This window comes from Schistocerca piceifrons, chromosome 11 (assembly GCF_021461385.2).
Source record: "Schistocerca piceifrons isolate TAMUIC-IGC-003096 chromosome 11, iqSchPice1.1, whole genome shotgun sequence".
Lineage (NCBI taxonomy): Eukaryota > Metazoa > Arthropoda > Insecta > Orthoptera > Acrididae > Schistocerca > Schistocerca piceifrons.
The window spans coordinates 28,074,231-28,087,871 of NC_060148.1; the positions used below are offsets into that span (position 1 = coordinate 28,074,231).

The window sequence follows — 13,641 nt, forward strand, 5'->3', positions numbered from 1 at the left end:
GCCGTTGCCTGAGCAAACTCGAGCACACTGGCGGCCTAACACATACTGGCACTCCGGACGACAGACAGACACTGACTGCCCCACACTGACCCGGCTGACCAACTGATCACACTCACCCCCAACTGGCTAGCTCGATGCGCATTTTTTTAAGGACGTCATATTCGCCATTGACTGTAAAAATTATTTGTTTTGCAATTGCAGTTTCGGCCTTTGGGCAATTTTTAAGTGGTATTGAGGAGGATTTAGCTTCAGTTCATGTCAGACTTTAAGATCCATATGTGTACAAGTCACCATCTAAAATAAGCGTTTTCATTGTAGAAATACAGTAACATGAAACAAGTGCGAACGTCTGCACATGGTGAAATGAAAGTTTCGAAAAATTGTGCATGACTGTGAACCACAACGGTGAGAAGTTAATCAGTGCGTATTGTTGTGAATCTTCAGATTTGGTGGCGCAATGATTGTTCCATTAAGTTTCGGGTGTGCAACCGCAAAAATTCTCCTCCTTCTTCTTCTTCTAATATTTCGGCTGTATAACGTTCAGACATCTTCAGAGTGAACCGCAAGACTGCCGCTCCAGTTTTTTTTTTTTTTTTTTTCCTTTATTGAACTTCGATTCCCCCCCGAAGGGGGTCGGGCTGGCAGCAGCTTAGTATGCCGCTCTTCAGCCTACAGACTTTGTTTTAAAAAGGTGAAGATAATAAATACTAAAAAACAGGCGGTAAAAGTGAAGACTTAAAGGGTAACATGGCGAAAAAAATCGTGGAACTTAAAACAGAACAAAGGGAGGCTGATGTTAATAAAAATACATACGAAGCAGACAGGTAAAATAATAGACAGACAATTAAAAGAAACACGGCGACAGTCTGGTTTCTGTTCGCAAAGGACATAAAATTCACACCCAGCGACAGCATGGTTTCTGTTCGCAACACAGGAAAAGATGAAACAACACTGAACATGCACTGGAACACTGCACTAAAATATGACATACCACAGCCGAGAGCACATGGAGGGAAACTAGACAGATGAGGGGAAGATAAAAAAGGGGGGACGGAGAGGAAAAGCGAAGGGGAGGAGGCAGTAAAGGAGCCGATGGAGGAACAGGACCCATAAGAGGGGTGGGGGGTGCTGGGCAGATGCAACAGGGAGTGGGGAAGGCAGAGGAGAGGAATACGGAAGGACTCGGGGGGGGGGGGGGGAGAAGGGAGGTAGGGAGAGGTTAGTTGGGGAGAAAACAGGATGGAAGGGGGGGAAGAGGGAGCCCAGGGAAAGGACAGAGGAAAAGAGGGGGGTGGGGATCAGAGTTGATAGGAGGGATAGATGGAGGGAGAGAGGGCATTATCCAGGAGGGGGAGTTGATGGAAGCCACCCTGGGAAAGGAGATGAAGGGTGTAGAGATGGAGGGTAGGGGGAACACAACAGTGAAGACGTGGCAGGGGGCGGGGATAGGAGAGGAGAGGAGCAACCAGGCGGTGAGGGGGATTGAGGTGGCGGGAGGTGTAGAGTATGCAGATATGTTTGAGTAATAGGAGCACATGGGGTAAAGGAATGAGGTCGTAGAGGATCTGTGTGGGGGACGGGAGGCATATACGGAGGGCGAGGTGGAGTGAATGACGCTCGAGGATCTGGAGGGACTTATAAAATTTGGGGGGGGGGGGCAGATATCCAGGTGGGACTGGCATAACAGAGGATGGGACGGATTAAGGATTTGTAGGTATAGAGGACGGTAGAGGGGTGCAACCCCCACGTCCGGCCAGAGAGGAGTTTGAGGAGTCGGAGGTGGTTGTGGGCTTTGGATTGGATGGAGCGGACATGAGGGATCCAGGTGAGGTGACGGTCAATGGTGAAGCCGAGGTAGGTGAGGGTGGGGGGTGAGGCGGACAGGACGGGCGCAGACAGTAAGGGAGAAATCCAGGAGCTGGAAGGAGCGAGTGGTACGACCTACGACGATTGCCTGGGTCTGGGAAGGATTGATTTTCAGGAACCACCGGTTACACCGTGCGGCAAAAAGGTCAAGGTGATTCTGGAGAAGGCGTTGGGACCGTTGGAGGGTAGGACCGAGGGCGAGGAATGCGGTGTTATCGGCATATTGCAAGAGGTGTACTGGAGGAGGGGGTTGGGGCATATCCGCTGTGTTCAGGAGGTGCTCGCTTCATCCCTTTATACTCGTGTAACGCGCCAATAAGCATGCGACCACAGATGCAAATGAGACAGAGATGTTGGTCGGTGGCAGAGACGTGCACAATGCGCGATTTACATCTGTGACTCCGCAGTCGATCTGTGTTGGCATGTCGATATATCATTGTGAGCTGCACTGTGACGACGTCTTTGTGAGTTTATTACGCCAAGATCCGGATTCCATGATTTGTCAAGTTTGAAATCACTATCTTTGTTGGTTAAATTGGTCGCCAAGCAAATCTCAATTGCCTCCTTCACTATCGAGTCCCATAAAGATGATGTAGTTGCCAAAATTTTGACGTTGTCATACAACATACTGTGACCAGTGTCAAATGGTTCAAATGGCTCTGAGCACTATGGAACTTAACAGCTGTGGTCATCAGTCCCCTAGAACTTAGAACTACTTTATCCTAACTAACCTAAGGACATCACACACATCCATGACCGAGGCAGGATTCGAACCTGCGACCGTAGCGGTCGCGCGGTTCCAGACTGTAGCGCCTAGAACCGCTCGGCCACTCTGGCCGGCTGACCAGTGTCAATACAGCGCTCTGCAACTGCCGACTTGTTAGGTTGTAAAAGTCGCGTGTACCTGCAGTGTTCTGTACATCTTTCATGGACAGTACGAGTTGTTTTTCCAATGTCAGAAAGGCCACATTCACATGGAATTTTGTAAACTCCAGACTTTCGGAGCAGCAAATCATCTTTGACTGAGCCCACGAGTGCTGCTGTCTTGGGTGGAGGACGAAAAATCACTTTTACTTGGTGTCTGCTGAGGATCCGTCCTATTTTTGATCAGGGGCTACCCACATATGGCACGAAGGCCATCGATTTAAAGGTTTCTTCGTCTTCTTCTGCTTTCTTTGTGCCCTCTTTCGACCTTGACAAATCATGGAATCAGGCACTTGCTGTAATAAACTCACAAAGACGTCGTCACAGTGCAGCTCACAAGGATATATCGACATGCCAACACAGATCGACTGCGGAGTCACAGATGTAACTCGCGCATTGTGCACGTCTCTGCCGCCGACCAACATCTCTGGCGCATTTGCATCTGTGGCCGCATGCGCAGTCGCGCGGTACACGAGTATAAAGGGACGAAGCGAGCACTGGAGCGGCAGTCTTGAGGCTCACTCTGAAGATGGCTGAACGTTATACAGCCGAAATATTAGAAGAAGGAGAATTCTTGCGGCTGCACACCCGAAACTTAATGGAACAGTGTGTATTGTATTCCACCTCTCAGTTTTATTACGCGTACAGTTTAGTCAACACAAATGTGGACAACTTACCTTCATCTATAAGAAATTTTAACAAGTCATTCACATCCTTAACACAAATATCACATGTTCACTCTCTTGCAATGCATGCGCAATTCTTCTTTAAGGCCGGCCGCGGTGGTCTAGGGGTTCTAGGCGCTCAGTCCGGAACCGCGCGACCGCTACGGTCGCAGGTTCGAATCCTGCCTCGGGCATGGATGTGTGTGATGCCCTTAGGTTAGTTAGGTTTAAGTAGTTCTAAGTTCTAGGGGACTAATGACCACAGATGTTAAGTCCCATAGTGCTCAGAGCCATTTTCTTCTTGAAGGAAAAGACATATTCTACGGCTATTGCTGCACTTCTGCTGTTTAATGTGTCTAAAACCAGCTCAAAAGATATAGCAGGGCAGAACGGAGTGAATGACCTGCAAGAAATAGTTAAAAATCTGTATCTGACTTAAATGCTCTGAAATCTGAAGTTGATATCTCGATGTGCTAAAATGCTGAAAAACCAATGCGTCTGCGATTGTTTGCTGTGTTTCTGTGCTTCCTTCAAACAATATAAGCGCTGCAGTCATGGACCGTGCGGCTGGTCCCAACGGAGGTTCGAGTCCTCCCTCGGGAAATGGGTGTGTGTGTTTGTCCTTAGGATAATTTAGGTTAAGTAGTGTGTAAACTTAGGGACTGATGACGTTAGCAGTTGAGTCCCATAGGATTTCATACACATTTAAACATTTTAAACAAGTTCAAGGATTCAGTCCCAGTCTCACACACTGTTTTGGTGTACCGGAACGTTTCTAATCCATTGTTGCGTGGACGTCCAGTGTGGATACTTTTACATTCTTGCATACAGTGTACACGCTTGGTTTCTAACTATTAACCTCGCAGCTTGTGTGTTACAGGCGGCCGCTGTTGAGTGAACAACTACTGCACCATCAGCCGTGGAACGTCTCCTTCCACGACGACTTCAGTGCGCTGTGCGAGCAGCGGCAGCCGGAGGCGTCGCAGATGTTCAGCCTCGCTGCCACACTGTACGCCTCCTACCGTGTCTACTGGTACACTGCAGCCGTGTTCATGGATAGGTCCTACGAATTTAGTTTCAAGCCTGTGGGTAAGTTTAATACTGGGACCGCTCCACTTCACACTTATCCACTGCCGACTGCCCAATTATGCGAGGAATGAGCTTCAAATGTCCTCCTGAATATCTAGTTTTAGATCCTACGTGATTTTGTATGTCTCGCAAGATGCTCTTTCCAGAGTCAGTTTTTCGACTGCTTGGCAACTGTCCATCTGGGCCTGTTACAAGGTAACTACTTCATATAAATTATGGAATGCTTAGAGAAGAATAAAAGGAGCAAATTTTTTATCCGACACAGATGTCACAGGTGCACCCTCTGCACGCTCGTGGTCCGTGAAGGTTGCGACGCTACTGATGTTCAGAGACTGTGTGATGTTTTAGAGATGTTACTCAAGTGCAAACCCGCCAGGTTAGCTGAGAGCGCTAATGCGCTGCTTGCTTCCTGGACTCGGGTAGGCGCGCCGGCCCCGGATCGATTAACGACGAGAGCCGGTGTGCTCGCCAGCCTGGATGTGCTTTTAGGCGGTTTTCCACATCCCACTAGATGAATACTGGGCTCGTTCCCACTTCCCACCTCAGTTACAAGACTCACAGAAATCTGAAACACATTCGCACTATTTCACGGTTTACACTAGACGTCGACAGCTGGGATGCACTAATTCCGTCCCAAGGGGTACAGCGTGGTGACAGCCACCGTCTGAAGCTAACATAGTAACAACCCAGACCTGGCGGTAGCTGGTGCGGGATTCGGATACAACAACAACAAGTGCGAGCTGGGTGCTAATGATAGTATAACACACTCGAAACAAGTGGGTGTTTCACAAATAGTGCTTGCAGCCTCAGCCTAGCAGGCAACTAGCTCACCTGGAGTGTCTGCCAGTGCCTGGTACACCGAACGACTCGTCTCCCTCCCGTAGGAGGCCCGCAACATCTCTAAAAGAGTATTCATCCCACAGCAGATTGAACACCATCAGTGGAGGTGCAACATTTGAGTCACATAAAAAAGTGTTCCTTTTTATCTTCTCTACACTCTAACATGTAGCTTTTTTCAGAGCCAGTATAAGGCTTGCTTTGAAAACAGCTGTTGGTTTATGTAAAATAACCTCTACTGACAAACTAATTTTTTTATTAATACTGTAACTGGTGTAGTGTTCTAAATTTCTCTCTAGTATGAAATTGTTCATATTTACTAATTTTATTTGACGAATAATACACTTGCGATAAAAAGTACCCGGACAGCCCCAAAACAAACGTTTCTCACATTAGGTGCACTGTGCTGCCACCTACTGCCAGCTACTCCATATCAGCGACCTCAGTAGTCATTAGACATCGTGAGAGAGCAGAATGGGGCGCTCCGCAGAACTCACGGACTTCGAACGTGGTCAGGTGATTGGGTGTCACTTGTGTCATACGTCTGTACGCGAGAGTTCCACACTCCCTAAACATCCCTAGGTCCACTGTTTCCGATGTGATAGTGGAAACGTGAAGGGACGCGTACAGCGCAAAAGCATACAGGCCGACCTCGTCTGTTGGCTGACAGAGACTTCCGACATTTGTAGAGGGTCGTAATGTGTAATAGGCAGACATCTATCCAGACCGTCACACAGGAATTCCAGACTGCATTAGGATCCACTGCAAGTACTATGAGAGTAAGGCGGGAGGTGAGAAAACTTGGATTTCATGTTCGAGCGGCTACTCATAAGCCACACATCACGCTGGTAAATGCCAAACGACGCCTCGCTTGGTGTAAGGAGCGTAAACATTGGACGAGTGAGCAGTGGAAAAACGTTGTGTGGAGTGACGAATCACGGTACACAATGTGGCGATCAGATGGCAGGGTGTGGGCATGGCGAATGCCCGGTGAACGTCATCTGCCAGCGTGTGTAGTGCCAACAGTAAAATTCGTAGGCGGTGGTGTTATGGTGTGGTCGTGTTTTTCATGGAGGGGGCTTGCACCCCTTGTTGTTTTGCGTGGCACTATCACAGCACAGGCCTACATTGTTGTTTTAAGCATCATTTTGCTTCGCGCTGTTGACGAGCAATTAAGAGATGGCGATCACATCTTTCAACGTTATCGAGCACCTGTGCCTGTGGCAGAGTGGTTACACAACAATAACATCCCTGTAATGGACTGGCCTGCACTGAGTCCTGACCTGAATCTTTGGGATGTTTTGGAACGCCGACTTCGTGCCAGCCCTCACCGACCGACATTGATACGGCTCCTTAGTACAGCAGTCCAAGAAGAATGGGCTATCATTCCCCAATAAAGCTTCCAGCACCTGATTGAGCGTATGCCTGCAAGAGTGGAAGCTGTCATCTAGGCTAAGGGTGGGCCAACAACATACTGAATTCCAGTATTACCGATGTTGGGCTTCCCGAACTTTTAAGTCATTTTCAGCCAGGTGTCCGGATACTTTTGGTCACATAGTGTACTTCGATTTGTAACTGAACAGTTAACTGAACAGGATAAACTGTTAACATTATTCTTACAAATAGTTTTTACTATGGACTGTAGTAGGACTGAGGAAACTCTGTACTTTCAGCAATGGCACCTGTCTGATAAATAACTCTATTTGTTCGAATGACTATTTTTGTTTTAATTTATTGTTTTATTCTTGTTGCTAGACTTTATCTCTTACTCGATCGTTCCATCTGCCTGTCGTGCACCAGATTTGAAATAAGTTCATTTCGCTCTTTGTAACTGCCTGATAGGTTCTTGCTCGGTATGGAGCAACTCCATTTAAATGAAATGATGGGGGTGGGGGAGGGGGGAGGGGGGGAGGGACAGCGAGTTTGTGCTCTCTCCACGGGAAAATTAATGATGCCTGCCGGTGTCGCTCTTGACCGCTTCAGACAATCGGATTGGTAGTAAAGTGATTAATTAAGAAACGTGATCGGCAAGTGTTACAACAGATAAAGAAGTAAGTTATCATAAGAATATGCTTATATTAGAACCAGGAACTCTAACACTGCAAAGACCGGCCTTTAAAAAATTACGGCTGTCGCCAGTAATTTACAGCTCACACTCATGAGCATAATAATGGCGCATAAACGGAAATACTCATTGTTAGCAAGTTACTAAACAAGAAGACGTGTTGGGAAATGAGGCACACTTACCCCATTTGTTGCTAGACTGTGCAGCTCTCTGCAGCGTGTGTATGATTACGACTGAAACTGTAATGGACGCAGAGGATAAACGTGTGAGCTGAAGTTAATGTTTCAATTCCCTGGAATGTTAGCGAGTAGCGACAAGATATAGAGTGAGTACCGACGAGACCTCACAGAGGTTTGGACAACTGGCAGTTTATCTGGCAGCTAACTTCAAGGCCGACATTGAAGACATCTTCAGGGCAAAGCTGTCGTGATAATCCATAGAGATCGGAGAGATCGTGGCAGTTCGGTCGAGATAACAAAAGAAGGGGGGGGGGGGGGGGGGGGAATCTCTTCTGAGCACGTGGCAATGTTGGATTGCGGCATCCAGCAGGTTGCCGTCGCCGCTTTAAAACCGTGGCTCTTTACTGCCGGCTGCTTTACGCATCACTGTCCAGCAGAATCGTAACGAGAGTAGGCGGCAAGTCCCTGAGCCAAATTCGGAAACCTTTTACCACATCCGAGTGACCGACCCCACAAACCCTATGACGTCAAAAATTAGGACTAATTTCAACTGCTGCCAATGGCAGCGGCCACCATGTACCTGCTGGTACACAGAAAGCTGATAATGCCTTCATTCCTCAGAGGTTTTTCGTCCTGCCTGGGTGGCAAGTGGCGCAAGGAATGACATTTTCTGCATCAGGGCACCTCATTGAAAATTAGATGCCTTTCACATTTTCAGTGGATTCTAATGGCTTCCACTACTCGGAAAAAAATCATGTTATCACGCGATGGTCGTATCAAAAATCAGATTCAGGAACGTTGTTCTCCGGTATTTAAGGAATCTGGCCCCGACTGTCACTTTACTCTCTGTTTTTCCTATAAGGGGGAATATACAATCAAAAAAAGTTTTGCATCACCTCGGTTCCGAGAGTTCCGGACCTGTACAGAAAACTGGAATAGAGATAATTATAAACATCGTGTCCGCCCTTTTTATTGCTCATGAACACTACACATTGCATATTGTAGCACCATACACCGAGACCTTCAGGGGTGGTGGTCCAGATTGCTGTACACACCGGTACCTCTAATACCCAGTAGCATCCACAAGTTCATCAAGGTACTGTTGCTCCAGATTATCCCACTCCTCAACGGCGATTCCCTCCGATTGCTTGGTGGGTCACGTCCTCCATAAATACCCCTTTTAAATCTATCCCAGGGTTGTTAGATAGGGTTCATGTCTGGAGAACATGCTGGCCACTATAGTCGAGCGATGTTATCCTGAAGGAAGTCATTCGCAAGACGTCCACGATGGGGGCGCGAATTGTCGTCCATGAAGAGGATTGCTTACATGGGCAGAGGGCTCTCAATTTCTTTCTCGTATCTTGGACTAACCACACACTCCCAGCGTACAACAGACTCAAATTAAGAAAGCAGCAAACTGGACATATGTGGGTATTCCATCATTCAACCATCCTCTGTACTTGGAAAACCCCCTGTGGTAAGCTGGTGGTTCCAAACTCGATTTTCGATCAAAATTTCGTTTCTCTGTGATGTCCCTAAACAGCTTAAGGTGAATGATACGATGGTTCCTTTGGATAGATGCAGCTGTCTTGCTTCCCCATATTTCCCAATTCTAGCTTATGCTCAGTCTCTAACGGCACTGTCATCAACAGGACGTTAGCCCCTAATCTTGTTTCTTCCTTCGTCTTTCCAAAATCCTGCTAATGTCTTGCTTCCACCAATATAGCCTGGATCTCTGCACTCTCAAAATTTTACCATTCCTTACAGTCTTAAAACACGATGCACTCTGTATCGTCTTCCCCCTCCCACACGCAACCTCTGCCAACTAATTAGATTGCCTCCTCTTCTGAAGTTCCTCTAACTTTGTCACAAAGTGTATACGTTCCACAAACTTGGGGATCAAAAGCAGATTTTTCTCCCCAATCCCATGCATACCTTCTGCGCCTCTACTAACATCTTATACCCACCCGCCATCTCCGCTCCTTGCGTATCCTATTCCAGCGAAACTTCAGCTGGATGTTTCTTCCTGTTCCAGAATAGTATGTTGACACTTACTCATCCAGCCAGCTACAATCCTAGCGTCTATATCCCTTCAATATATAGAGGTTCCCGCTTCCAGCCTCCTGACCACCATAATCCCTCCCTCACACCTCCCTCTTCCCACATCAACTTATCAATCTTACTTCCCAGCCCACTCCAACACCTCGTAATGCATACACCCTTTCTGGCCTGAACCTGCATCATACTGTATTACCCTCATAGCATTTATTGGGACCTGACTCCCAACGACTTGCCAGAAGCACTAGCTTTATCTTCACCATAGCACCATCATCAACTTCAACATCTGTGTGTTTGTTTAGAGACGATATGCCTTTTGTTTTTTTGAAACCTATCATATTATTCATTCAAACAATAAAAAACTATACAGGCATTTTTAACCTCGATAGGCTGAAGAGCAGCAACGTGTCTGCAGCTTGCCCACCACCCCATCATGTGGTGGGAGTGAAATGAATAACAAAGAAAATGAAGTGTCTACGACAAAGTCGTGTATTCGGCCTTTCACAGAATCTGTGTGTAGGAATCTTTTGGAACTTATTCGTCGTACTGTGTCTACACTTGCGCTCAACACGCCAATGAATTATGTACATTGGACGATGTATAGCGTTTCAGTATCATTCTTCTTTGATTTATGCTGTGGAAGTGAGTCGTGCTCGAGAAAAACGACTATCAGGACTTCTCAGAAGGCAAAAGCTAAAGCTGTCCTCAAGCTGAAGCTTGGTTTGGTCACTGCAGTGCTTCGCCAGCCATGGTCCTACTGCAGGTTGTGGTCACTGGCCATCTTCCTACCTTTGAACTAAATTAGCCAGTTACTTATTGTGGGGCACAGCTAATTATTGGGCCTCTGAACCATTCTGCAGTTCCAACATTGTCGAGTTCGGTAAATCAGTGTCAGAGGTAAAAGACGTGGTAAGTGACAGAAGGAATTTCGGGAGCAATCCGTGAACCCTACATCTCTGGAGTTCTAATCCCACATTCATCCACTGAGCAACTGAGCCACATGTGCCCCAATTGCATTTACTGCTGCTTTACTATCGTCACAAAAGGTGCGTGTGAGGTGATGTAGTACTTTCACATTTCTGTGGGTGTTTTTGAATTTATTCTAACAGAATATTAAAAGTAAACCGTTCATCGTGGTAAAGGTATTTCCTAAATCTTCAGCTATTGTAGTTTGTTATGATTTTCCTCGACATTCTCGCACTAACGAAATAAACTGGTGACAAATCTGCTCCGTCACTTGTCTTAAATCTGCGTCATGGGGGTCACTAGGTTAGGGGACAAAAGTGAAGTATCAGAAAGACGAGAATTCAGCCTGCATCCTCTTTCATTGTACATCGTGCCCGGATGTCCCCATAGAGTTACGTCAAAAAAGTATGTTCTATGTTGGGGTACTTTGTTGGGCTACTTAGATATGAAAAGTAAGTGTCCTGCGGATACACAGAGGTCTATGTGTCTCCATGTCCCCCTAGCATTTTTGCTTATCGGCCTTGTAATTCTGCTTAGAAAGGCTTCCTGTACTCTTGCGTCAATTTTCAAATGGTTCAAATGGCTCTGAGCACTATGCGACTCAACTTCTAAGGTCATTAGTCCCCTAGAACTTAGAACTAGTTAAACCTAACTAACCTAAGGACATCACACACATCCATGCCCGAGGCAGGATTCGAACCTGCGACCGTAGCGGCCACTTCGGCCGGCCGTCAATTTTATATTGATCTTTAACCGTTGAGCCAGATGGAACTTAATTAATCTTCGTATTGAGTTACTGGCGTGATGAGATCCGAAATTTGTCATGGCCATTTCCAAGGGTTGTTGAGGTGGTAATGTTGGGATTTCGTAGTCACCAGTTTAATGTTGCTTCTAATGTTGCAGAACCGCACACAATCCGAGGCCAAATTGTTCATTAAGGAACCCACACCCCTGAACAACAAAACGTGACTCTAGCTCTGTCCTGCTATAACCACACACGATCCGTGGCTGCCTTGCCAGCGAGCTGACGTACTGGTCACCTCTGTTGTACAGTCAAATGAAGGTTCCCAGTCATGTAACCTTCAAAAGAATGTGCTCAAAACTGGTATTGTGATCACACCCTGGCTCATGTAACGTGACGTGGATTCCTTTACAACTCTTGCTGACAATGGGCATTTCCCTTAGGCAAGAAAACAATATTTATCCCGTGAAAACTGCTATATATGGCACATTTGTCAGTAAACAAGGCTCTTGAGTGAGGCACGACAGAAGTTGTCACAAAGAAGTACGGTAGGTCACAAATCGTTGCTCCATTCATTGTCAGATAATTCTGCAACAAACATCGGCCTAAATCCTTTCGTATTCAATTTTCTTTTTCACTGTGGTCGTGCATTGTTGACCAAGATGCTTGGAAGTCCAACTGCTCTTTTGCGAATGGATTTCTTTAGAGACTGCTCATCTGATTAAGAGACGGTAACACACCTTTCCTCTTACGCTTTATTGCTTCCAATACGTTGCTTGTCTTTCAGACAGCCTGAAAAAACAGGACATTTATCTCAATCAGGCAGGGCTACTTTATGACGTGAACTGTGGCAAATGGTCTCATCAGAACTTTTATAGTTTTTCCTATCTGTGGAAGTTCATGCACCCACAAATCCGCCACTAATCTCTCATTTACAATATAACTGTTGCTCCATGGGGTCGGAACTCAAAGACTGCAGTGCTGAAACAAAAATACAATACTGATAACATTCTTTTTTGCCAGCTTCAAAGAAGGAATAACAATAAAACCTGTCTGCAGCTCGTGGTCTTGTGGTAGCGATCTCGCATCCCGCGCACGGGGTCCCGGGTTCGATTCCCGCCGGGGTCAGGGATTTTCCCTGCCTCGAGAGGACTGGGTGTTGTTGTGTCGTCTTCATCATCATCAATCATCCCCATTACGGACGGAGGAAGGCAATGGCAAACCACATCCGCTAGGACCTCGCCTAGTACGGCGTTGTTGGTCTCCCGCATCGTCCCCTGCGCTCCTAGGAGTGTGGGGCCTCCTCACCATCAACAATAAAACCTATATATTTCCTCATTTTTATTAAGTCAATAACGATACACGGATCTCTTCGACACCTTGTAGATGGAATAGACTAGCATAGTAAAAATGACATCTGTTTACATAGTTCTGGGTAACTGAACCTGGATAATGAAGGTTGAAACGGTCCTATAGTCCCCTTTCATTATCATTTTATTTGCTTTCCAGTGCACTTTCACCCCACACTACTGGCCATTAAAACTGCAACACCAAGAAGAAATGCAGATGATAAACGGATATTTATTGGACAAATATACTATACTAGAACTGATATGTGATTACATTTTCACGCAATTTGAGTGCATAGATCCTGAGAAATCACTACTTTCACCCCACACTACTGGCCATTAAAACTGCAACACCAAGAAGAAATGCAGATGATAAACGGATATTTATTGGACAAATATACTATACTAGAACTGATATGTGATTACATTTTCACGAAATTTGAGTGCATAGATCCTGAGAAATCAGTACCCAGAACAACCACCTCTGGCCGTAATAACGGCCTTGATACGCCTGGACATTGAGTGAAACACAGCTTGGATGGCGTGTACAGGTACAGCTGCCCATGCAGCTTCAAAACGACACCACAGTTCATCAAGAGTAGTGACAGGCGTATTGTGGCGAGCCAGTTGCTCGGCCACCATTGACCAGACGTTTTCAATTGGTGAGAGATCTGGAGAATGTGCTGGCCAGGGCAGCAGTCGAACATTTTCTGTATCCAGAAAGGCCGGTACAGGAGCTGCAACATGCAGTCGTGTATTATCCCGCTGAAATGTAGGGTTTGACAGGGATCGAATGAAGGGTAGAAAGACGGGTCGTGACACATCTGAAATATAACGTCCACTGTTCAAAGTGCCGTCAATGCGAACAAGAGGTGACCGAGACGTGTAACCAGTGGCACCC

The 13,641-nt window shown here is 46.4% G+C and overlaps 1 protein-coding gene across 1 annotated transcript in view; it reads left to right on the forward strand.

The window, feature by feature from the left end:
* LOC124719623 overlaps nt 1-13,641 on the forward strand; it is a 60,582-nt gene that overhangs the window by 40,556 nt on the left and 6,385 nt on the right. Inside the window, exon 5 of the mRNA XM_047244840.1 lies at nt 4,336-4,544. Coding sequence (XP_047100796.1) covers nt 4,336-4,544 — 209 coding nt within the window. The remainder of the gene's footprint in view (nt 1-4,335; nt 4,545-13,641) is intronic.